Source organism: Saccoglossus kowalevskii, chromosome 13 (assembly GCF_978046115.1).
Source record: "Saccoglossus kowalevskii chromosome 13, keSacKowa6.1, whole genome shotgun sequence".
Classification (NCBI taxonomy): Eukaryota; Metazoa; Hemichordata; class Enteropneusta; family Harrimaniidae; genus Saccoglossus; species Saccoglossus kowalevskii.
Genome location: NC_140653.1, coordinates 19,679,701 through 19,702,457, shown reverse-complemented (window position 1 = coordinate 19,702,457; position 22,757 = coordinate 19,679,701). Strand labels below are relative to the sequence as shown.

Here is a 22,757-nt window from a genome sequence, read left to right as displayed (position 1 = left end):
TGTCCCAGCCTCTTTCCAGCTTTCATTTGATACACATTATACAGATACATTATTAGCCAGATTTCTATTCTAAATGTATAATAGTCGCATATTTAATAAAGGTTGTTTGCGGATGATAATGATCTTTCCTATTGATTGAAATACAACAATTTGAATTTTGTTCTGTCCAGGACCTCATGTTAGCTGCTTGTGGACTGAGTAATTCATTGCCTGATCATAAAAAGCCAGTACATAATACTAGAGATGTGCCAGAGCAGCTACCAAGCTCGGACCAGAAAGTGTTATCATCACCGAGTTTTGCTGTTACGCAAGCACTTGTAGTACTACTTGCTAACAGTGGCACGGGAGGGCTTCCAAAACTGAATCTACCGCCAAATTCAAGAGGTATGTTTTGGTCATGTGTGTGCTGAGAAAAAAAAAATATTATTGTTCAAGCATGCATTTTTCAGAACATTTAAGCATTGCATTGTAAAATTATTTTACATTTGGATGTATGTGAAATACCTTGCTTTTTTCATTTCACCCGTGACCATTCATATAATTTTTTTTTTGTTAGTCCTCACATAAAGTTTTTTACAGTAATACACTAAATAAAGTATTATGTGTATTTTTATAATAATTTACACCTATGCTTTTTTAAATATGCATGAAGCTATACTTTGTTTTTGTTGCATGTACAAATTATTTTGGTGCTGGTTTTTAATTTACTAACAGATCATGACGCTATTTCGTTGGATGATACAGATCCTACTTCATCCTCCTCCTCTACACCAGGTATGCTCAGTTATGGTCCTCTACATTTAGCTAATGCCTTAGCTGCCTGCTGTCTCTCTGCCAAGTTACCTTCATTACACCGTGAATGGGCGGCTCAACAATTGGTTAGGATGCTGGCTGGACAAATGAAGGATGGTTCACCTGTGTCTGAATGTGGTGCAGCTGATTTAGCGGGTGATTTACCAAAGTGTACGCTTCTAAAGTTAGAAGCGCATCAGAATAAAGTTACTACGTGTACATGGTTCGCAAAGAAAAATATTGTTGCTACAAGGTAATTGCATCTAGATCAGTTGAGTTAGAAAACTCTAGTCCAGTAATCACAAGGAAAGTCTTCACATCCTCCTTTAATATTAATAATAATATCTGCCTCCTCCAATGCATACAGTATTTGCTCAAAAGCCCATTTTCCAAAGATCCTTAATAATTGTGAAATCAAACAAAGTTCATACAATTGTAGTGGTTTCAAAACATTGCGTGAGGTTTGACAGATGCAAAAGTAATTTTTGACACATTTGATGATAAAAGTATCTCCCTCTAAGAAATCATTATTTTGACATTGAACATACCTTCTGACCTTGTAGACCTTGGAAAATCCCTTATTTAGCTGTGCATGGCATCAAGAGAAAGTACGAGTCTGGGGTACTTAAAATCTCATCTCTGTGACCAAAAGACAATTGGTTGGATAGCATGCATCCCTATTGCAGATTTACTTCTAAAAGGTGGAAACTAAAAAATTATCAGCTGAGAAAGAATTATAAACTCACACTAATGACTCCAGTGATGTCTTAATGAACCCAGTCATGTCCTTGAGATCCCAATCATGTCACAATGATCCCAGTTCTTTCCTATTGATCCCAGTAATGTCAGAATGACCCCAGTGCTGATGTCTTAATGACCCCAGAGAAATTTTTACTGCTAAAAAATTCCCCGATTTTCACAAATTTTTCAAGAGTTTGTCTCTTTCAAAAATTAAAGAGTTTTACTGTATATTTTCTTTAAAATTCATTTTTGGTATAGTGGTTATGATGGTACAGTGAGAGTCTGGAATCTGTCCTCAAGGATGCAACCAATATTACAGCAAACATGCGTCTTTAATAAAAATGATGATACAGAGTATCGGAAATACTGTGCTGAAGATTATAGTGGTCAAGTGCTGTCGTATATTTCTTGGAATGCTACTGGTAAATTGCTGGCTGGTGCCATTGAAAATTATGTAAATATATGGGCTGTATCTGGTAAGTATATCTAGGTAGAGGGATGAACTTCTAACCTTGAATAACATTTCTATAAAGACAGGGGACACTACAAATGTAAATATTTTCTCTTCACAACATTCCAGCTGTGTTTATTCAGTTGAGGTCTTGTGAAAATGTAATTGTTAAAAAAAAAACTGTAGTCACATTTATGTATAAAACTTGTTTTCTATTTTAGGTGGACGTGGCCATTTAGATATCCAGCCTCACTATGTTACAGCTATGACTTGGCCTCAACATAGAGCGTTATTTGAAGGTAGAGTCGGCACCACCATGGATTTACTACTTGTCGGTAGACTGGATGGATCTGTTGCTATTATTGAAGTTATAGATGCATCAACTATCAATAGAGTTGAATTGCAACACTGCTACAGAACAGGGGGTGAGTCGTCATAATGCAGAGTGGTGCAGTTGATAAACAAACTTATTATGACCACTGATTGCCACACTATTGCACAGTTTGGACATAAATTATGATATTCCAACTTGAAAAGGAGGTTGCATCATACATGTAGATTTGTTTTTTTAACTGATTTTAATAGGCATCTTTGAAGCAGAATTTGTATATTGTTATCAAAGTTGCATTGCCACCTCATATTATATGCAGAATACCTCACTGGTCACCGTGAGAAATGATAAAATCAGTTGGTTTCAAATTGGCAACAAAATAAATATTGGAACGCTGAAGCTAGCAATGGTACTTGACAAAACATGGTCGTGGTATCCAATCAACAAATCAAACATAATTTTCATTATTGTAATCAGTTGTATACATTTGGAAAGGATCTACATTTGATTTCAGGATTTTTTTGGCTGAAATTTCTCATGAACTGTACAAAAAACCAAAGCCCTTATGTTGCTTACAGGGGTCAGTGGGAGTTCGGCATGCAACTTTGAACATGCGCTGTAAATTGATAGCAGGGTTCCTTTAGAACATTGTAGATTTAGGACCGCTTCTTTACATCTGATTTTAGATTTATCTCAACAATGAACATATCTGATTAACATATTCTATTGTTATTCAAAGTAACCATAGACTTCTATACTAAATTCTGGGGAGGGGGGGGGGTATACTGGATAGGTGAATACTCTGTATGTGGCTTTTTTGTCCGCTATTACCCCCGGTAATTCATTTCACATATTTTTAACCTACCTTCTGTTCTCAGTGTCTGTATCACATGTAGCTTGGTATGATGAAGATCGACAATTTGCCATTGGCTACAGTGATGGTATTGTACAGTTTTGTAGTAGGAATTCATATGAACCTGATCCACTTCAAACAATTCATGCACATGAGGTATGGAAACCACATTTTTGTTATTGTCACGATGTTTCAGCTATAATGGTACTATTTAATGTTGTGTTTGATACAAGTGGCATATAGAACACATGTAAAGTATATGTAATTAATTAGTACAAAATTCTAATAAACACTGCATGACAACTTTAGCAATTAACATTTATCGAGTCTTTCTCCATGCTGCTCAGTCTGCCCTCCAACTGATTTAACACGTCACTGATGTACAGAAATTTTTCATGACACTACTAGCTCTTTTCCTGACATACCAACTTTGCAACAAACTCATACATTAATATAATAATCTTCATTTCACTGTCGTTATGGTGAAATGAAATTCATATTTTATAAAAAAAAATAAGTGTTAAAACAAAGGAAACCAGATGTCAAAACAGTTGAGTTTCTGCACTCAGCGAAACCTACAGTAGTATAAAAGTAATTCACACCTTGTATGATTAACTCATTTACCAGGGATTGTTTTGCTGTTCAAGTCACACATAATATCACTATATTTTGCATTATTTTAGAATGGTTTATCTTGTATGAAGTGGGACCCAACTGGTAATCTTCTTGCCACATGTGCTGATGAAAAGTTAGTCAAAGTTTGGGCTAAACTGGGAGAGAATTGGTCACCTGTTTATTGTCTGGCTCATACATCATTTGCCGGTACAATGGCTTGGTGTTCAGCACCCGGCAAAGGAGATGAGCCTCTCCTCATGCTAGCTACGTAAGTTTGGTTTATATACTTGTGCGAGTTCTGTTTATATAGTTGTTAACTAAAGGATAAAAGTCATTACATTATAATTGAGACTTTATGGTTTGAAAACTATACTACTGAAACAGGCACAATTAACAAATGTTGGCATGTAACAAGTATTACAGTGCTAGGTACGTGATAATCTATGTTTCCTGGGATGGTAGTCTCTCGGGTGAATAACAAATTGACAATTACGGTATTACAATATCAGATGGGAGAACAACCTGCAAGAATTAATAACGATGCTGAATATGTCCCTTGAAACCAGACCTAAGTCAAAGATTACTACATTAAACAGTTGTTGCTAAAGTACTAAATGTTATTTGTTACAGTGGTTGTGAGAGTGGAGTAGCATGTGTGTGGACAATTCCTCAACCTGGTGCATCAGCTAAGCTGCCGACAACATTGTATTCATATAACCAGTATAACGTTGAAGGTCATACTGTTGAAGCTGAACATGAACGAGAAGAATCATTCTCACCTCTGGTATGACTCCGACAATTTATTTCTTCATCGAGTTTGACATTCAAGGCTCACCAAAATCAATGAAAATAGATACTGACTACATGTATGTGTTACTGAACATGCTCAAGCAGAATGTTCAGAATTGTGACGATTTCATATCTGTAAAAAATTTGACTGAAAATGACAAATGAAAATTGTAGGAATTGGAATGGCCTCCATCAGCACACTTTAAGCACCCACCTCTAAAAAATCATAATTTTCTGAGTTTATGCCACTGGGCGCTAACGCGGTTGAGTGCGGTATATGTTTATGGTTAGAAGGCGTTGCTTTAAACCGCAAATTTTACAGTCTTTACACTAACCATAGACCTGTTTTCTAAGGTCTATGCACTAACACAATGAATTTGTTACCCTCATCATAACTATGTACACAGATTCTAACTCCAGTTACAAAAGCTGTTCTCTACTGATAAATACAGAAATTTAAACTAGAACTTTACGTACAGAAATATTTTAATTGTAATGCCCTACTATGGATGGACTTACAAGTGAGACGCTTACGTCATTCTCTGATTACTTCAACAGAAAGGAACAAGGGGAACTCGTCGTTTTGGAGTATTTGCTAAAGATCAATTGTGTAAATGTGTTATGATGTTAAAAGGTCATATAAGCTGTATTACTAAACTTGTGTTCAATCCTAATGGTATGGTATTGGTAACAGGTTGTTGTAAAGGATTGGTCAATATGTGGTCTCTCCAGGTGAGTTGTACTCTCCACATCACCTGCGGGCGCCGTTTTTTTCCCTATTCATTTTGACGATGTGATAATGCAAATCCAACCCTTGGTATATATTCAGATTGTGGTGCTATGATTGACACAAATTGAATGCAAGCCAAATTAATTTGATTTGATTATGTGTAATAGCAGTATGGATGTCTGTGTGTTATAGCACTAAAGAGCTGTGCTTAGTCTGAAACTTTTTGTTTGAAAAAGAGACTATCATTTCTAGTTCGGAGAATAGAGGCATTATCAAACAATCTGTGATATGAAATATTCCTGTCATCAGTACTTGTAAAGGAACTCTTTATCGGAAAGATGAGCTGGAAACAATGGGATGACTAAATAAATAGAAAGAAATGAGAATACTGAGTGATTTTATTCAAGTACCGTACACTTTAAATTGACTTTTTTTACAGAGCTTGTCATTTTGCTGTTGCTAGTAGCTGATAGAAAATATCCAGACACATTTATTTTTTTTCAATATTTAACATTTTCACCTCAAGTGATATATACTGCAAAAAAGAGTTGGTCATGAGTTTATATCATTTGACACACACATTTGCTGTGTGAAACATATTTACAACAGAAAACAGCATGCAGACTAGCATTTATCTTTGAACTAGCAACTGTGTTTTAAATGAGAAAACATTTGACTGGAAAAGTCCTCAGCCCTTTTAAAACAAACATGCAACACAAAGCAGCAGTGACTGCTCTTACTACTCTTTTAAATACTTGTATTCAGAATCCAACAAAAACTTTTGTCTTCACAGTTTGGTGCTTTAATTCAGACTCTGCCTGGTAATGGTGGAGTGCAAGACATGTGCTGGGCAGGAGAGTCAGGATTAGTCAGTTGTTTTGCCAGATCCAAAGACGTCACCATGGTGAACTATAGTAATGACTGGTATAATAGAAATAAAGTGTTGATTACAGCTAGATCAGCATTGAAATCACAAGGTATATATGGTTTGAATCAAGCACCTTGTCTCAAAGCACTACTGGAAAAATTACCTATTATATTACAAGAGCAGTATATATATGAAAAGGTTAGTTTACCAATACTCTTCTCTACTCTTTTTTTAGTAAAGTGTATCTGTAATGTTGAGCAGTATGTTTACATGTACATGGTGACAACAGTCTACAAATACATTTTAATATGTGATAATAAAAAATAGCACCTTATTACATGTCTAAGTTTACTTGCTGTAATAATAAAATGTTGTCACAGTTTAAACTTTCATAAATGTTTAAGAATTGACATCATTATGATCATTTACAAAACTGAATATGTGTGTAGCGATTACAACCACCATTTTGGTACAATTTTGGTGTCATTTTCAGTCAGCTACCTGTAAGGATGTTTTTTCTTCACAGCTACTAAGCAGCACTTGGTGGAGAAAATCATCATAATAAAATCATGATAAATAAAATATTGAAACTTTCTGAGAAATTGGGTTTTGAGTGCTTTTCTGCTTTTGAATTTGTCACACAATGACGATTATTGATCCTGGTGAGCCTATTGAGCCTGCTTCTAATAATTTTGTTTGTAATGTTGGGTATCTATTCACAGAGCCATGTACTATGTGGAGATCAGTTGGTACACAGTGCATTTCTACAGTGTTTGGCATCACTCGCCTTAGGTTTGAACTACGACAAAGTACTCTGTGTTACATCATATCCACCACATCATAGACCAGGACCTAATGATGTCACATCTGTCCCTGAATGGTGTTGGTTGGCATCTTTCTGTACTGCTGTTAAATCAGCTGACTCTTTAGTTAGACGATCAGCCTTCCCATCAACCTTTAAAGTACCTAATACAGAGCCTGTGAATGAAGATGATCCCTTGCAGCCCAAAGATAATTCTGCATGGACTTTAACTATGGATGAACAAATCATGGCTTGGGCTACTCATAAACCAGAGGTAAAATATACTTGCTAAGTACAACTTTTTTTTTCACTGAGGATAGCTAACAATTTAACATACATGCACATACATTCATCATGTATTTAGTGATGTTTACTGCGATGTGGTGAAAATAATTGTTGCCATTTATGTTTGATTTTTGCAGCTAGGAATTTTTGTGATTTTATAATTTACTGTTGTTTGTGATATGTTGTTATGATGATGATCAAGGAACGTTCTTTGTGATTAAGGTTATAGATTGATCAAATTCAAATGCAGATGAGATTGTAATGAAAGCTATTCGTTTCTATATGACTGTTTGCTAAATAAAAATGTTTATTTGATATAGGACTGGCAACTTGGTGGTAAATGTGATGTGTATTTATGGGGTGGAGGTAGACATGGTCAGCTAGGTGAGACTGGAAGAGGCGTGTCTTCACCTTCCTTAACATCATCGTTCTCAAACTCACAACAGGTAAGCGGAATAAGGCACAGCTCTTGTTGAGTGAGATGGTAAACTCTCATCCATGGAATGCATCTTTGTTTAGTGTTGATTTAAATAACTGATAGTCATTGTCATTCATTTGATTCATTAAAAACAGATGTTTAATATTAAAAACTCAAAAACACTCAGTGATAGGGTTTGATTTGTGATCATGTACAGTTTAAACTTTCATTCGAATTGACAAGCAATGGACCATCCTTCATACACATTCATAAAAGGACAGTGTATTCTCTTAAAATAGTGATCATGAATACATACAATTGAACTGTGTCAGGGAAGTCTAAAAGTTGTTCAATTGTTAGAAAATGTTTGACCCCCCCATGGCATGAAAATGATATATTCTGTATGATATACCTGTAATCTTTTGTGTTGTGTTCTGCTAATCAGCTAACCATTGTCTCTATAATAAATATATGCAGGATGCACATCATAGTACTTTTGTAACTTACTGCTCATAGAAATCCGTACATATACATGTAGCATTTTACATACTTTGTGTTAACAGGTTGTATGTGGTCAAAACTGTACGTTTGTGGTACATCCGAACGGGACTGTTTCAGCATGTGGTGAAGGTAGTTATGGTCGACTTGGACAGGGTAATTCAGATGATTTACATTCACTCACTACGATATCAGCATTACAAGGTAAAACATCCCAGTAATACCTCTAGTTTTTAGCTCCGCTGTCGACTTTGTCGAGCGGAGCTTATCATATGAGTGATTGTTCGGCGTCTGTCGTCTGTGTCAATGTTTTACTTTTTCGGCTTCTTCTTGAAAACTACAAGCCTGAATGCTTTGATACTTGGTGTATATGTACCTTGGGTAGACCTTTCTCAGATTTGTTCATTTCATGATCATATCTTCAATTCTCTAATTTTGGTGAATATTTTTGTCATTTTTGGTAAAAAGTGATATTTTCGACTTCTTATTAAAAACCACAAGTCCAATTGCTTTGATATTACATATATAGGTATTACATGTGGACCACTCTCAAATTTGTTCATTTCATGATGATATCTTTAATTTTCTAATTTTGGTGAATATTTTTGTCATTTTTGGTAAAAAGTGATATTTTCGACTTCTTATTAAAAACCACAAGTCCAATTGCTTTGATATTACATATATAGGTATTACATGTGGACCACTCTCAAATTTGTTCATTTCATGATGATATCTTTAATTTTCTAATTTTGGTGAATATTTTTGTCATTTTTGAAAAAGTGATATTTTCAACTTCTTGTTAAAAACCACAATCATTTATGGTGAAAAATGATATTTTTGAATTCTTGTTTGAAATCATAGGATGTTGAACCATGAAAAATGGCATGCCAGGTGCTGCAGGAGAAAGTTTTGGCAGATTCAAGAAAAATTAAAATCTACAAACAAGACACCCTAAAAAATCATAGAAAGACTCAAAGATGTAATTAGTATTCTCACTTAAAAAGACACACCAAGGTAGATTGATAGCATCTGAGTGTGGCCACTTCCTGCAAGATTTTCAAATAAAAGTTATTGGCATATAAAAATAGCCAATTTTGTTGAGCAAAAGTCATTTCGTCCAACTAATAGGATTGTGTACTATGAATTAGCCAGTAAATATCATAGATCCAAATGCTCTGTTTGCTTGTATGCATTTTTGACAGCTGGGCATTCAGTACCACAATGTTCATATGTAAAAATCTTTGCAGTTCTAATACTTGTTCAGTCTTGTAAGAATGATTTTCTATTGTATTGTATAAGTTTGAAAAGCTATCATTGGTAACCAACTAAACATTGTGAAAAGACTGACTAACATTGATATAAATTAGATAATGTATCTTATTAATTGTCAGGTTTTGTAGTGACTAGGTTAGAAACATCATGCGGTTCTGATGGCCATTCCATGGCGTTAACTGAAAGTGGGGAAGTATTTAGCTGGGGAGATGGTGATTATGGCAAACTTGGACATGGTAATAGTGATCGACAGAGAAGACCAAGACAGGTTGAAGCTTTACAAGGAGAAGAAGTAGTACAGGTAATATGAGTGTAAAGTAATTAATTTATCAATTGTCACAAAACCAGCTTGTACAATATAGTTATGGAGAATATTCTACAGTGAGCAAGTGTATGGATACTACCGGGGGTATTGTGTTAATTAAAGTATCACGGTGGTAGTGGCTCATAGCGCCACCAACATTGGCTTGTACTCAAAAATTGACCAACTCAGTAATCCAGACAATCTTTTTGACCTAAAAAGACCAGAAAAACAGACTCAGTGAGCTCTGTTATCATCTACTGTTTGGTCAATACTCAAAGTGTAATCAGCTTCTCTTAATGCTCTAGGTTAAAAGTGGTGGCTTTTTCAGAACACCATTACTACTTATTCACTAAGTATAATTTTATACTATGTCACCAAACGTTTACAGTTCTCTGACTTATTGACAATTATACAGAATGTGTATACTGTCTGTAACATTTATCCTGTCTGGCTTACATTCTGTCTAACATAAATTCTGTTTTTATCTAATGTGATTATCAAGTTGAACCTTAAACTTTTGACTGCCAAATATTTTTTCCGCCGAAAATTCAATGCAAATATTTTCACATTTGGTAAAATTATCACTATATTTGGTCATCATTTTAGTTCATACTGACAGTTTCAGATATTGCTTTCAGTTTTTGACCAAAATGTTTGTCAATTTCTATGAACATTTGATGTAGGGAGAAACAGACTGTACACAATCATTTTGTTGCTTGTGCCAAAAGTTGACAATGACGCTCAAAGGGTTAATTATTATTACTGTATGATTTGACAGATGACATGTGGTTTCAAGCATTCAGCAGTAGTAACATCTGATGGTAAATTGTTTACATTTGGTAATGGTGACTATGGTAGACTAGGTCATGGTAATACATCAAATAAGAAGATACCGGAAAGAGTTATTGCTTTGGATGGACAGGCAATTGGACAGGTATGTAAATATTATGTAGACTATGTATAGCCTTCCTTATTTTATTGATCAATAACTTCAGATTATAATTTTTAAAAAAATTGTTGTTCTGAATATATTTTATAAGAACTACACCATTCATACAGTATTAAACCAGTTATGGAAAAGTGTACATGTATTGTAAACAATTTGTGATGAAATGAAATTTTGATAATTTGATACATATACATGTACATAGTCTTGGACATATACAGTCTTTCTTCATTTATCTATATCAGTTCCAAAATTAGTTTGGATAGTGGTAGATGTTTTTTCAAAGATGACATCAATTCTCTACAGCAGTCTCTTTGGTTTTGGAACTACACTGTTTTCAAACTATTCTGACTTGCGTTTCAGGTTGCATGTGGTTTGAACCATACTGTAGCTATATCTGCTGATGGCAATACTGTGTTTGCATTTGGTGATGGAGACTATGGTAAACTAGGGCAAGGCAATTCTACAGCCAAGTCATCACCTCAGGTATGTAGTAAGGGATGATGAAAATGGGCAAACTTTTGGATCAGATATATCTGTAAGAACTTACTAGTATGATATAATTTTATTGGCTGTTACATTTCTTGTGGTCTCAATACATGCATCTCAAAAAATGTTTCCAACTAGTGTAAATATTCAATGTTTTTATTTATTCAATGTATTTCCTTTTCTCTAGAGAGTGGATTCCCTGTGTGGAATTGGAGTCAAGAAGGTTTGCTGTGGTACTCAGTTTACTGTGGCTCTCACTAAAGATGGAAGAGTTTTCACATTTGGACAAGGTAATGTGCATTAAAACATTTTGCTTCATTTTGTACTGCTACCGTACTCATATTTCTAGATTTACAAATCAATGTTTGAACTCTGAAAAAAATTGTCTTTATATTTTTACACTTTGTTTGCATTTTATAATTTTTTCATGCACTGAACAACATTTTATGGTTACATCAGTTCTATTTGTTGTAAGATTTTGACTCCAAATCCAAATTGTGTTAACCCCATATTTTGCTTTCCGGACTCCAATTATTGAAGAGGGACCCAGTTTTTCAGGCAAGCTTGGGTCCAATCTCTGATAAAGTTATCCAAGATCAAATTTCAATTTCTTAAAATTTTGTAAGTGAGACTCATCTTGCTGAGACACTAGCGCAAACCCTGAGACTTTCTGAAAGTGTTTTGTTTCAATAAAACACAAGTAAGTTTATCATTCATGTATGCTTAATGCTTGAATAGATCGTTTAACTGGCATACCAGAAGGTAGAGGGAGACCGACTAACAAACCACAGCAAGTACCAGGCTTATCCGGATATTACGTAGATGATATCACTGTTGGTTCCGAACATACACTTGCATTAACATCCAGTGGAGATGTTTTTGCTTGGGGTAGCAATGGTGATGGTCAGGTAGGAATAGACTTGTTTCTATATTTTTAAGCGTACGTTTTACAAATTAAATGCTAGATATGCGACCCGTGTAATCATTATAACTAATGATTCTTTGTTTTATTTGTATATCATTGCAATATACCATGGAGCCTACGTTAATCTCCTTGATAACCATGGTGCATGTTGTTATGTGTTCCAGCCATATAATATATGGTAAATTTTGAACCAAATTCAAATAAATGCGGACAATATATAGCATATCTAATTTGCTTGAGTTGCTTTTGTGTGTGTTTGTTCCACATGTATTGATTGGTAAAGTCCTATTCAAGCTATATATATTTTCTGCACTATGTCATTCATTTGTGTAATTTTTGTGTTTCAACATAGCTTGGACTAGGTCATACAAACTCAGTAAGGGAACCGACCATGATCAGTGCACTACAAGGAAAGAATATAAGACAGGTCAGTATTCAATATTTGTGGACAATTCCATTGGGACAAGATATGTTGGAAATACAACAAAACTCAAAGATTAATTTGAAAGTTTACAATGTGAATATTGCCATATCTAGAAATGTGTGTATTTACTCAAAAGTCTATCTGTTATTATAGAAGAATAGTTCAAAGTCTGTAGTAGTTAATTAACATTAAAATTGACTGATTTGGTCATTGATGTTAGTATCAAATGTTTATTAATTAAGTACTAAATTTAATATAAATTGAAATTTTTTACAGATTTCTGCAGGACGCACTCACAGTTCTGCATGGACAGCACCACCACCACCTAAAAGACAACCAGGTACCCCAGCACCATTGCAATTAGGTGAGTTCAACAAATTGAGTCATTTGATAAAAGTTTATCACTGTGAATATTTTGAGATTGAAGTGTTATAAGACAGAAAAAATGATGCATATGATACCATACCTCCCTTTTAGCCTGAAAGATTGCATACTTGGTAATCTGAAAGTAACACTTTCCTGTTAGCGTTTCACAAGTAGCTATTATCTTTTTGCTGTGACCATCTCATGGAAACGTAGGTGGTTCTTGTACAAAGGTTTAAGTGTGAATAGGGTGGTCGCTGGTCGCATTAGACAGGTGGTCGCTATATATCCAGTTTTGTTTATATTGCAATGGGACTGCACAAAGGCGGTCGCTGTGAGCAGGTGGAAGCTAATCGAAAAAGTTAACACCTGTAAATCATCATAGTGTTATTAATTCATTTTCTTTTTTTATTTATTAGTTATATACCATTTTTCTTGTATTGCCACGAGCAATATACAAACATATGTCATGACATTTTATAGGGTATTCATATTTCATTTCCTGCTTTAGGTCATCCTGAAACAATTCCACCCCAATTCACTGCATTAAAAGAGTGCAGTGTAGATTCTGTGAGAGCCAGGCTACGACTATTACATCATTTCTCAGATTTAATTTATTCATCATGGAGGCTGCTAAACTTGACTCCACATCAGGTATGGTTCATTTTGTTTTCAGTTGCAGATATGGATAATGATTATATGTAGCTGTCTTCTTGGGAATCTTGGGAAAACAATGATATACAACAGGCTTTACATACTTATTTGTAAAATATCATTATTATTATACATCTGTCATTATGCGCGAATTGCATCTCACCATATTAGGAAATATCCATTCCAAATATGGAATGATCACACAGTATTACTAAAATGGTGAATGCTTATGAAAACATAGTTCATTTTGCTCAGCTCTGGGCTTCCTATACCAAGCTGTCGCATCAACCTCCGCTACACATCAGTCAATACTGTACTGCTTTTGTGTAATAGTTGTTTGTATCCGAATTCTTCATTATTTTATGAATATCTTGTCATTATAGTTGCACTTTTGTGATGATACTAAAATATGAGAAATTTGATGGTTATTAATTAATATGCATGGTAATATTTGATGACTTGTCCAAGTTACTGTGGGCAAAAAATATTTGATATTTAAATATTCATGACATAGGTCTCACAATTCTCACATATTCATCAAATAATAATCTCAGAAATCGCACAATCCCCAAATCCCATCAAACCTTAGGTGATATGCACAGAATGAGCACTAAATTCTAAAATAATACAACATCAGAAGTCAACAACAATATCATGACAACACGTTGGCAAAACCGGCATGTATTATAATGAGCAACGTTCTCATATTCAGGCAATCTTCATGAATACAAACTATGATCCTGGGTATTTTGTTATGTTGAAGGTAAATATTGGTAAACATAATGCAGGCACTACAGGTCTTGTAAATGGACAATTGAGATCACTGTTGGCACCTAGAGTCTATACTTTGCCAATGGTTAGATCTGTTGGTAGAACTATGGTACAAGGAAAGAACTATGGACCACAAATAACTGTTAAAAGACTTGCTACAAGGTGAGTATCGAATTTCAATTATGTAATAATGTGTTATCACAGTTGAGGCAACACAAATTTTACTTGATAAGGCACTATGATCAGTGTGGTAATTCTGTCATCCTCCAAAATGATATGTTAGGAAAACTAATAGAGAGGCTATAAAACTATTTTTTCAGTAATTTGGATGTAGCATTACCTTGTGCTGGTACATGTATATGAAAGGTAGGATTTCAACTTGTGAAGTCCAAAATGTACTTCTCAAATCCTTGATTTACCCAGTACCCAAGCAAACAACATCTGGTATAAACTTGTGTTCATCAGGATAAACATTTGCTCAATCATAATTTCAGAGGTCGGAAATGTAAGCCCATCTTTGTGCAGATTGCAAAACAAGTTGTCAAGTTGAAAGCGGCTGATCTTCGTCTACCAGCTAGAGCTTGGAAAGTTAAGCTAGTTGGTGAAGGTGCTGATGATGCGGGTGGTGTATTTGATGACACTATTACTGAGATGTGTCAAGAGCTACAGACTGGTATTGTACCTTTATTGATACCAACTCCAAATGCTTCATCAGAAGCTGGACAGAATAGAGACAGGTTAGATGAACATTTAATTATTTATTACATTTATCAGTGTCACAGTGTAAGGCCTGCTTCAACCATTTTGTATTGCACTACATCCTACATATTCAAAATTCCATTTAGAATATAACCATAATTCATTCAGTTGTTTGTCTTTTATGTATTTCAAGATCTGACGGGCATTGTAACTAAAGTGTCCAGCATTGTCCACTGTTTTTGTACTATTTGTGTTTAGGTATTGTGGAGTTTAATTGGAATTGATCAATTGGTTATAAAAAAAGTATTTGAAAATTATTATGCAATAAAACATTTTGTCTTTGACTACAGGTTTGTGTTGAACCCATCGGCTAATACTGAGGAGCATCTATCTATGTTTAAATTTCTTGGTATACTATTTGGAGTCGCAGTTAGAACTAAAAAGCCTTTAGATTTGCATCTTGCATCAATTGTATGGAAACAATTATGTGGCATGCCATTAACCTCAGATGATATAGATGAAGTGGATCTATTATTTATGCAGACTCTGAGAGGCATAAAAGATATTGATAAAAGTGGAGTCACTGATGAAAATTTCCATGAGGCAAGTATAGTACAGTAGCACAGGGTGTGTGTATATTAGAGCCTACATGCATTTTTATTTTTCATTTATATATCATCATGTATGGGCAGGTTTCCATCCACTCTGAGCCCCATGTAGGGTTGATCCTAGTACGGTATATTATAGGTGTGCACTGAGTATACACCCCCCATAGACAAGCGCACAAAAACACACAGACATTTGTATTTGCTTGTCATTCATATTTGCTCGTTAACAGGCTTTGGATGTTGTTTTGTCTTTTCTTTTACCACTCTAGCAAATAAGTGGCCGTCGCCTGCCCTCTTTTCCTGTGCAGTTATAGCCAAAGACCCCAGTGATTATGTTACTTTCATTATCCATTATCTTATATTAGAAGCACATATTGTTTTATACAATACAAGACAAAGCCTAAATGATTGTTTTATTACTATTATAATAATATTTATTTGTCAATAACATGACAATCAACTATCCCCACAGGTAATACCTCTGTACACCTTTGAATGTCAAAGTGCTGATGGTAGATTTGTACCTGTTGTACCAGGTGGTAGAAGTTTACCGTTGACTTACAACAACAGAAAAGACTATGTTGACAGGGCTCTTTATTATAGACAACATGAAATGGATTGTCAAGTAGCTGCTGTCAGAGAAGGAATGTCCTGGATTGTTCCTGTACCATTATTATCCTTATTAACTATGCAGCAGTTGGAACAAATGGTTTGTGGTTTGCCACATATATCAATAGATGTATTGAAAAAAGTTGTCAGGTAAGTCACCTTTATATTTACTATTAATAGTTGACGCAAATACAGATCCATGCGATATCAAATGTTGGTTAGTCAAGATTTCTATTTATATACGCATCTCTTACTGATCATATAACTGCATCAAGCCAAATAAAATGTCTGTTGATCACTGTGTGGGGTTGGGTAATTTATTTCAAGTGGGTATCGTAGTCTGGAAAACATATTCCCAGACTAATTTGCTTTTTATGAAATTTTAGATAATAGGTTATTTAACCCATATACTTGTATGAAGGTTGGTGCCAGAATGAATAAAAAAAGGAATCATGATGTCAAATTTTTCCCTGATGGTTAAGATGCTTGAATAAACCAAAATTTCATAATTTTCACAATTTTTTGTATATGAGGCCTGCCTTGGTGACTTTGGAATATCATATACAACCACATATTTATTGAAAACAAATTCAACCGTATGAATAAATTCAAAGAGACATTGGTAATATTATTTGTAGGTATCGTGAAATAGATGAAAACCACCATTTGGTCAACTGGTTGTGGCAGACATTGGAGGAATTCACTAATGAAGAACGAATCCTATTCATGCGATTTGTATCTGGACGTTCCAGATTACCAGCAAATGTTGCTGATATCTCACAAAGATTTCAAATTATGAAAGTGGATAGAGTAAGTATACAAAATATTGAGTCAACTTTATGATCATGCAATTACATACAATTGCATTTAGTGAACATGTTTAGTGTTTAGTTCCCTTTGTGGACAGCAGTTTGGATGGAAGGCTTAGATTGGGTTAAATCACTCAAACTAACTTTATGGTCTGATTCAAGATGGCTGATTGGTGGCCTTTTAGTTTCTGAAATTGTTTCTCAAACATATGGTGTATTAGTCACTCAAATTAGAAGAGAACCCAATGTACAGACACATTTGTATGTTATGCTATTTTGTGAAATATTCATTATTTCAAACTATGTATATTTGACTGGGCACAAAAAGTAATGTGGGACATGTAGGAAAATTTTTTTGTTTCGTTAGGACTGGAAATATATCTTCAATATATCGTACTAATTTCACTTTGTGATGATAAAACATACATTGAACAGTTGTAGCACATCTGTGACATTTTCATATTGTTTGCAGTCATTAGATGGTCTACCTACTGCCCAGACGTGCTTCTTTCAACTACGTATCCCACCATATACAAGTCAGCCAGTTATGGCTGAGAAATTAAGATATGCCATCAACAACTGTAGATCAATTGACATGGATAACTACATGCTATCAAGAAATACTGACACTGGAGCTCTATCTGATGAAGAGTTTTAGACACCATACAAATAAATCATCAAAAATGTATAGCGAGAAGCCTGAGACAGAATTTTGTTATGTTTTGAATGGATTTGTAAGCCTTTGCAATTTATTTATACATAGTTTACCTGGCATTAATGGTACTAAATTCGACTGATGCTGAAGCAGTTATAATTTATTAATTGAATATAGTAAAGCAGATACTTTTAGTTTCCTCAGTCAACATCATGCATGGAGTCAGCAGATATTTCCTGACTAAGGGTGCTCTTTCTTCATCACTGCTCTAGTTTGCTTTAAAAATGATTGAATGATTTATTTATTTATTATCAGCTGAAAAACTAATTTTTGTGTGTGTATTAGAACCTAAAACTTTTACTGATTGGCATACATGATTCATAATTCATAATTAACTTAAATTAAGTTTTATATGATTTGTATTCTTGGAATTTCTTTTCAATAAAATCATTATAGACACCAAAATGTAATCTGTTTATTTTATTATTTTTAAGTTTAAGTAGTAGTAAAGAGAACTGGACTTTGTGCTTTATGATGCTTATCTTTGTTACTTGCCATTTAATATATAGACTGAGTGGTCTAACCAACAGTATTATTTTGCATTGATTAGTGATGTTAATTAGAAATTACTGAAATTGAGATATATATTACATAACAATTTTACACTGTTGAAGTTTAGTGAGATTGAAAGAAAATATGGTTATGCTAAAAATGAATATGATGTGGTTGAATAAATAATATGTCCTATACATATATGCCATATCTTAGCAGGTTTTTGGGGAGACGATTTAACGCATAAGTAATAATAATACTTTACTGTAAATAGTCTGCTATACTGATTTAAACAAATATAGATATGTAACTTATTGATGCTGTGATACAATGGCAGCAATATATTTTAATACTGTAATGCAATTATTACAGATCAGTTCCTTAACTGAATATGCTTGGCAAAATTAGCCGTTCTGAATTTTATTTTAAATATCCTGTTTGTTGAGAACTGACTTGATATCTTTATGTGTATGTTCTGTTGTGCAGTGCATTGTAATGCAAACTTGAACATTTAAGTACATAGTGTGCAAAACATTCTGTAATACTTCTCCAATGTATCAGCACAGCTCCAATGCATTTCATTTTTTTTCATGAAAAAAATATTGCAAATATTCTTTTTAAAGTTTTTTTGTTTTTTTTTAATCATATTATTTGATATTCACTCTGCCCGGTGAATGCGAATGTTGTTTGTCCTAATCATTTTGAGAATCTGCGTTTTTATAAAATTTTCTGTGCATTAATAATATATTGATTATATTTGACATCATTAAAATAAAGATTGTTATGTTTACATGTACACATTGCTTTGTCAAGTGTGTGTCCTTCATTTTAGTACTCTGGTACAAAGCAACATCAATTTACTATAGTATAACCTTTTAAAAATGTTAGTCATTGTTAGTACATTGATTGGTACGAACTGGGTAGTATGTTTGATAATATTACACACACCAGAACTGTCTGATTTGATACAAATGTGTTTATTGGTTTAGCTATCATTATCCATGTGTCTGCATATGCAAAAACGGAATTGACAGACGACTGCAAAAGTAGCATGTATAAAGGATTGATGTTTTACAGATAACCTTTGGTTGTGTATGTATAGTGGGTTTGAATCATCAGGTTTGAACTGTCTTGAATGAATAGTAAATGGACTTTGTTTTCTGTTAGTTCACAGCGATTCCTAAAGTAACCAGTGTATTTCCAAAAATGTAAAACTGATAGTAAATATGTACTAATAATTCAATTGACCAATATTGTAGGTATAATGTCATTATCACATTGATGGTGATAGTTTTTTTATGTTGAGATGATTGTGTATATTAGTTTGGTGGTGTTCTATGCTAAATGAAAGTATATTGTATCGCTTTTTATAAATGTCCTGTTTTTATGATTTTGTAGTGCGATTAGTCATTTGTTTTGTTTTATTGGTTTCCAAAAATGAAGCTTCAATGTTTATGATGCTTGAAATGTAGGCCGTTAGAAGATGATCAACATGGCTTGCAAGTAATCATTGTGACATATATTTAAGTTACCACGTGGAAATACTAGTACTACTGTAGTGTGTGTATGCAGTAAACTATTGTTACGTACTACTGACATATGCATATCTTTTAACCTGTGTAATTACATCCAAGAAATGTACCCAGTCGTGCTATCTCTACTGAGGTCATGGGTGATGCTCAAAAAGCCAATGAGTCGATCTTCGTAGAGGATTACCTTCCGTCAATACCTTGCCATTTCTACGTATTGCGAGGTATTGTCTAATAAAAAACACACTGCTGTAATCATTGTTTATCTCTGCTCGTAGTGAATACATATGGTAGTCGTACATGGATTCTTGTATGAACTCGCAGTCGTAGCTGCCACAGTCGTCCTGGAAATGTGACGAAACAATTTGAAAATATATCTAACATCGTCCAAACTAAATAGAAGTCATTTACAGTGTATTGCGACCACCAATGCATAAATTGCCCTATATAGGCATATGGTATTTTATATGGTGGCTAATTAATTAGTTCGTTCAAGGGGAAATTTGTCAACGGATATTTGAATATGGGGAATATGTCCAAAGGTGGTCACTTTATATAAAGGTTGTCGTTAACGCAGATTTGACCACACGTCCTGATAAAACAGGTCGGATATGGTTTATCGTAAAAACACGCGTTATTTTGACAACAAAAATAGCAGTAACCGTTCCGCTACAATTGCGTATTGAATTGCATGTAAGTGTACGTGAATCCGGGCGCACATCGACTAGTTTTCATTAATTCAATCAACCGTCAATATGCATTGTGGTGTCCTGCCTACTTAGATTTTTACAATTACAAATATCTTAAATTTCGTTCTTTATATATTAGGGCCATGAACAAGAAAGTTCAAAATGATAATCTTATCACGAATATTTCAAGTAAAACAGACTTTTCATTAAAATTTCCAGTAGCCATGTGTTTATCGTTGTTTAAACAACTACAAATACGAAACAAGGGAACCTGAGGATAGCTAGTCAGATCCTTTTGACTAGTACCAGTAAATAAAATGTGTATACAAGTTGATTCAAGGAAGTTAATCACAAACGTACTGTAGTTCTTTCATAGGTATGGCATAGTATTTGATGATATAGTACCACTACTGTATAGCAAATACAATGAATTATATTGACGCCGAAGTAAAACGAAAAATATATTATTATGTGGATGTTTTGGTAATTGTTTACCTTGCGTTACGCAACTCACAGACGGGGGTAATGTTTGTTCAAGATCTGTGCCTCTTTTGTCCTCAAAAAATTCCACAAATACCATTGTGTGTACATGCATGTGCGTACACACGGTACAGAATGAAATATTCAAAATCAATCTCTGTATGACGTTGAACAAAAACAAATTATATATTCACAACAGAAGATTTTGCTATTCTTGATTAAAGTATTGAAACGACACGGCGTGTTATAGTAATTTGAATGTGCTAAACACTCTTAGAGTTTAGTTACAAGTTCGTTTGATGGAATTCACAACCTGATCATGTTGAATCATAATGGTTGAATCTTATATATACCACAGTCCCTCTGAGGGACTGTGTATATACACACTGCCTTAATTCCCTGTGTTCCGATAGTAACTTCCGCAACGCTGTCAGATTGATCATTGGTTATGTAGGAATTGTAATGTGTGACTCATTGAACACATTTCACGGATTTGTAATAAACATTTTACGTGAATTTGCATGAATAATAACATGTACACGTTGAATTTGTTATATATATATTGGACTATTCGTTTCTATGGTAACGTATATAGCCCCTGTATATTCCAGTTTTATGTTCTTACTACCACCACGACAGACTCCGTGGTGCAATACTGAAATTTCGCGTGTTAAAAGCAGTAATCCTGTTGGAAGAAAAACATGAACAAAGTATTGCTTGCTATAATATTACCTTATACTGGCGGTTTCTGTTAGGATAGCTGTAATGAATACTGCTATTCGTTAGGGCAATGGATAGTTCATTGTGTTGTTCAAAAGTTAATTCCGCTGTCCATGTGTCGCAAAACCAGAAGCTACTGAAGTAGCATCTGATACCTTTAGTAGACGATGTGTCAGTGTAGATTTGCGGATCACTACTTCACGTTACATAAACAGATGAACACAATTCCACTCATCCAAGAATAAACCCCACATGCCAAATTCTAGACGACAAGATTGATTCATGGTGGCATGGTCGCCTAATTTTAACACTGATGATGCCAACACAGTAAGTGTGTGATGAAGGACCTGCCAGGTAATAGCCCTCTAGCTGAAAAATTCAGGTGACCAAGCAGAAAAGCGTTGTTTAGTAATGGACTTTTTTGACATAAACTTTATCTTTAATCCTGCTTATCTTATGTCTCTTGAATTGACTATAACATCTATTTAAGTTCTTGAGTTGGCCCAAGTGTTTTGTGTGGAGTCAATGGAATGTTAAGAGTGTTACAAATCAATTTAATTATTGTCAGAGATTGCTGTTTCCTTCTGTTGATCAATGGCAAGAATGTAGTCTATAGAGAATGAATTTCATTTCAAATTTATTAAGTGCTACCCAACATACACCAAGTCAGAGATTGTTGCCAAATCGGAGGGTGGAGTGGTATTTGCTTGAGAGCTTCAGTAATGTCAAACCCGTTCTTATGAGCATTAATTCTAATGCAAGACATAGAATAGGTGTCTTCATCAATTAGTTCATTGAGACTTTGAACATCTGGCAAATCATGTGACGCTTGTAAGTCAACTATAAGTCGTATCTCCATTCTGCTACTCCCAACAGATTAATTCTGAAAACTTGAAAGAAGTGTCATATGAACCAATAATAATTTTCAGTTTTCAAAAGGCGAGGGACTACATCAGGATTTCTTCTGACTGGTAACATTATTTACACATTCAAATAATGTGTTGGGTTCATAGTTGTCACACGCAACGTAATATTACCGTAATTGGTATAGTACAGGTGTGATGGTTCAAATACCAAAATGGCAAC

At 34.3% G+C, this 22,757-nt stretch overlaps 1 protein-coding gene across 1 annotated transcript in view; it reads left to right on the top strand.

Annotated features, from left to right (window-relative positions):
• LOC100372137 (putative E3 ubiquitin-protein ligase HERC1) overlaps positions 1 to 19,049 on the top strand; it is a 67,663-nt gene extending 48,614 nt beyond the window's left edge. The window contains exons 46-71 of the mRNA XM_085507025.1: positions 171 to 384; positions 715 to 1,045; positions 1,792 to 2,009; positions 2,206 to 2,409; positions 3,194 to 3,324; positions 3,852 to 4,051; positions 4,414 to 4,567; positions 5,131 to 5,304; positions 6,096 to 6,368; positions 6,893 to 7,246; positions 7,578 to 7,703; positions 8,239 to 8,377; positions 9,565 to 9,746; positions 10,528 to 10,683; positions 11,059 to 11,181; positions 11,372 to 11,474; positions 11,923 to 12,092; positions 12,462 to 12,536; positions 12,810 to 12,897; positions 13,408 to 13,550; positions 14,314 to 14,483; positions 14,816 to 15,058; positions 15,371 to 15,623; positions 16,101 to 16,387; positions 16,876 to 17,047; positions 17,519 to 19,049. Coding sequence (XP_085363151.1) covers positions 171 to 384; positions 715 to 1,045; positions 1,792 to 2,009; positions 2,206 to 2,409; positions 3,194 to 3,324; positions 3,852 to 4,051; positions 4,414 to 4,567; positions 5,131 to 5,304; positions 6,096 to 6,368; positions 6,893 to 7,246; positions 7,578 to 7,703; positions 8,239 to 8,377; positions 9,565 to 9,746; positions 10,528 to 10,683; positions 11,059 to 11,181; positions 11,372 to 11,474; positions 11,923 to 12,092; positions 12,462 to 12,536; positions 12,810 to 12,897; positions 13,408 to 13,550; positions 14,314 to 14,483; positions 14,816 to 15,058; positions 15,371 to 15,623; positions 16,101 to 16,387; positions 16,876 to 17,047; positions 17,519 to 17,704 — 4,869 coding nt within the window. The 3' untranslated portion in view covers positions 17,705 to 19,049. The remainder of the gene's footprint in view (positions 1 to 170; positions 385 to 714; positions 1,046 to 1,791; positions 2,010 to 2,205; positions 2,410 to 3,193; positions 3,325 to 3,851; positions 4,052 to 4,413; positions 4,568 to 5,130; positions 5,305 to 6,095; positions 6,369 to 6,892; positions 7,247 to 7,577; positions 7,704 to 8,238; positions 8,378 to 9,564; positions 9,747 to 10,527; positions 10,684 to 11,058; positions 11,182 to 11,371; positions 11,475 to 11,922; positions 12,093 to 12,461; positions 12,537 to 12,809; positions 12,898 to 13,407; positions 13,551 to 14,313; positions 14,484 to 14,815; positions 15,059 to 15,370; positions 15,624 to 16,100; positions 16,388 to 16,875; positions 17,048 to 17,518) is intronic.
• Positions 19,050 to 22,757: the final 3,708 nt, after the last annotated feature.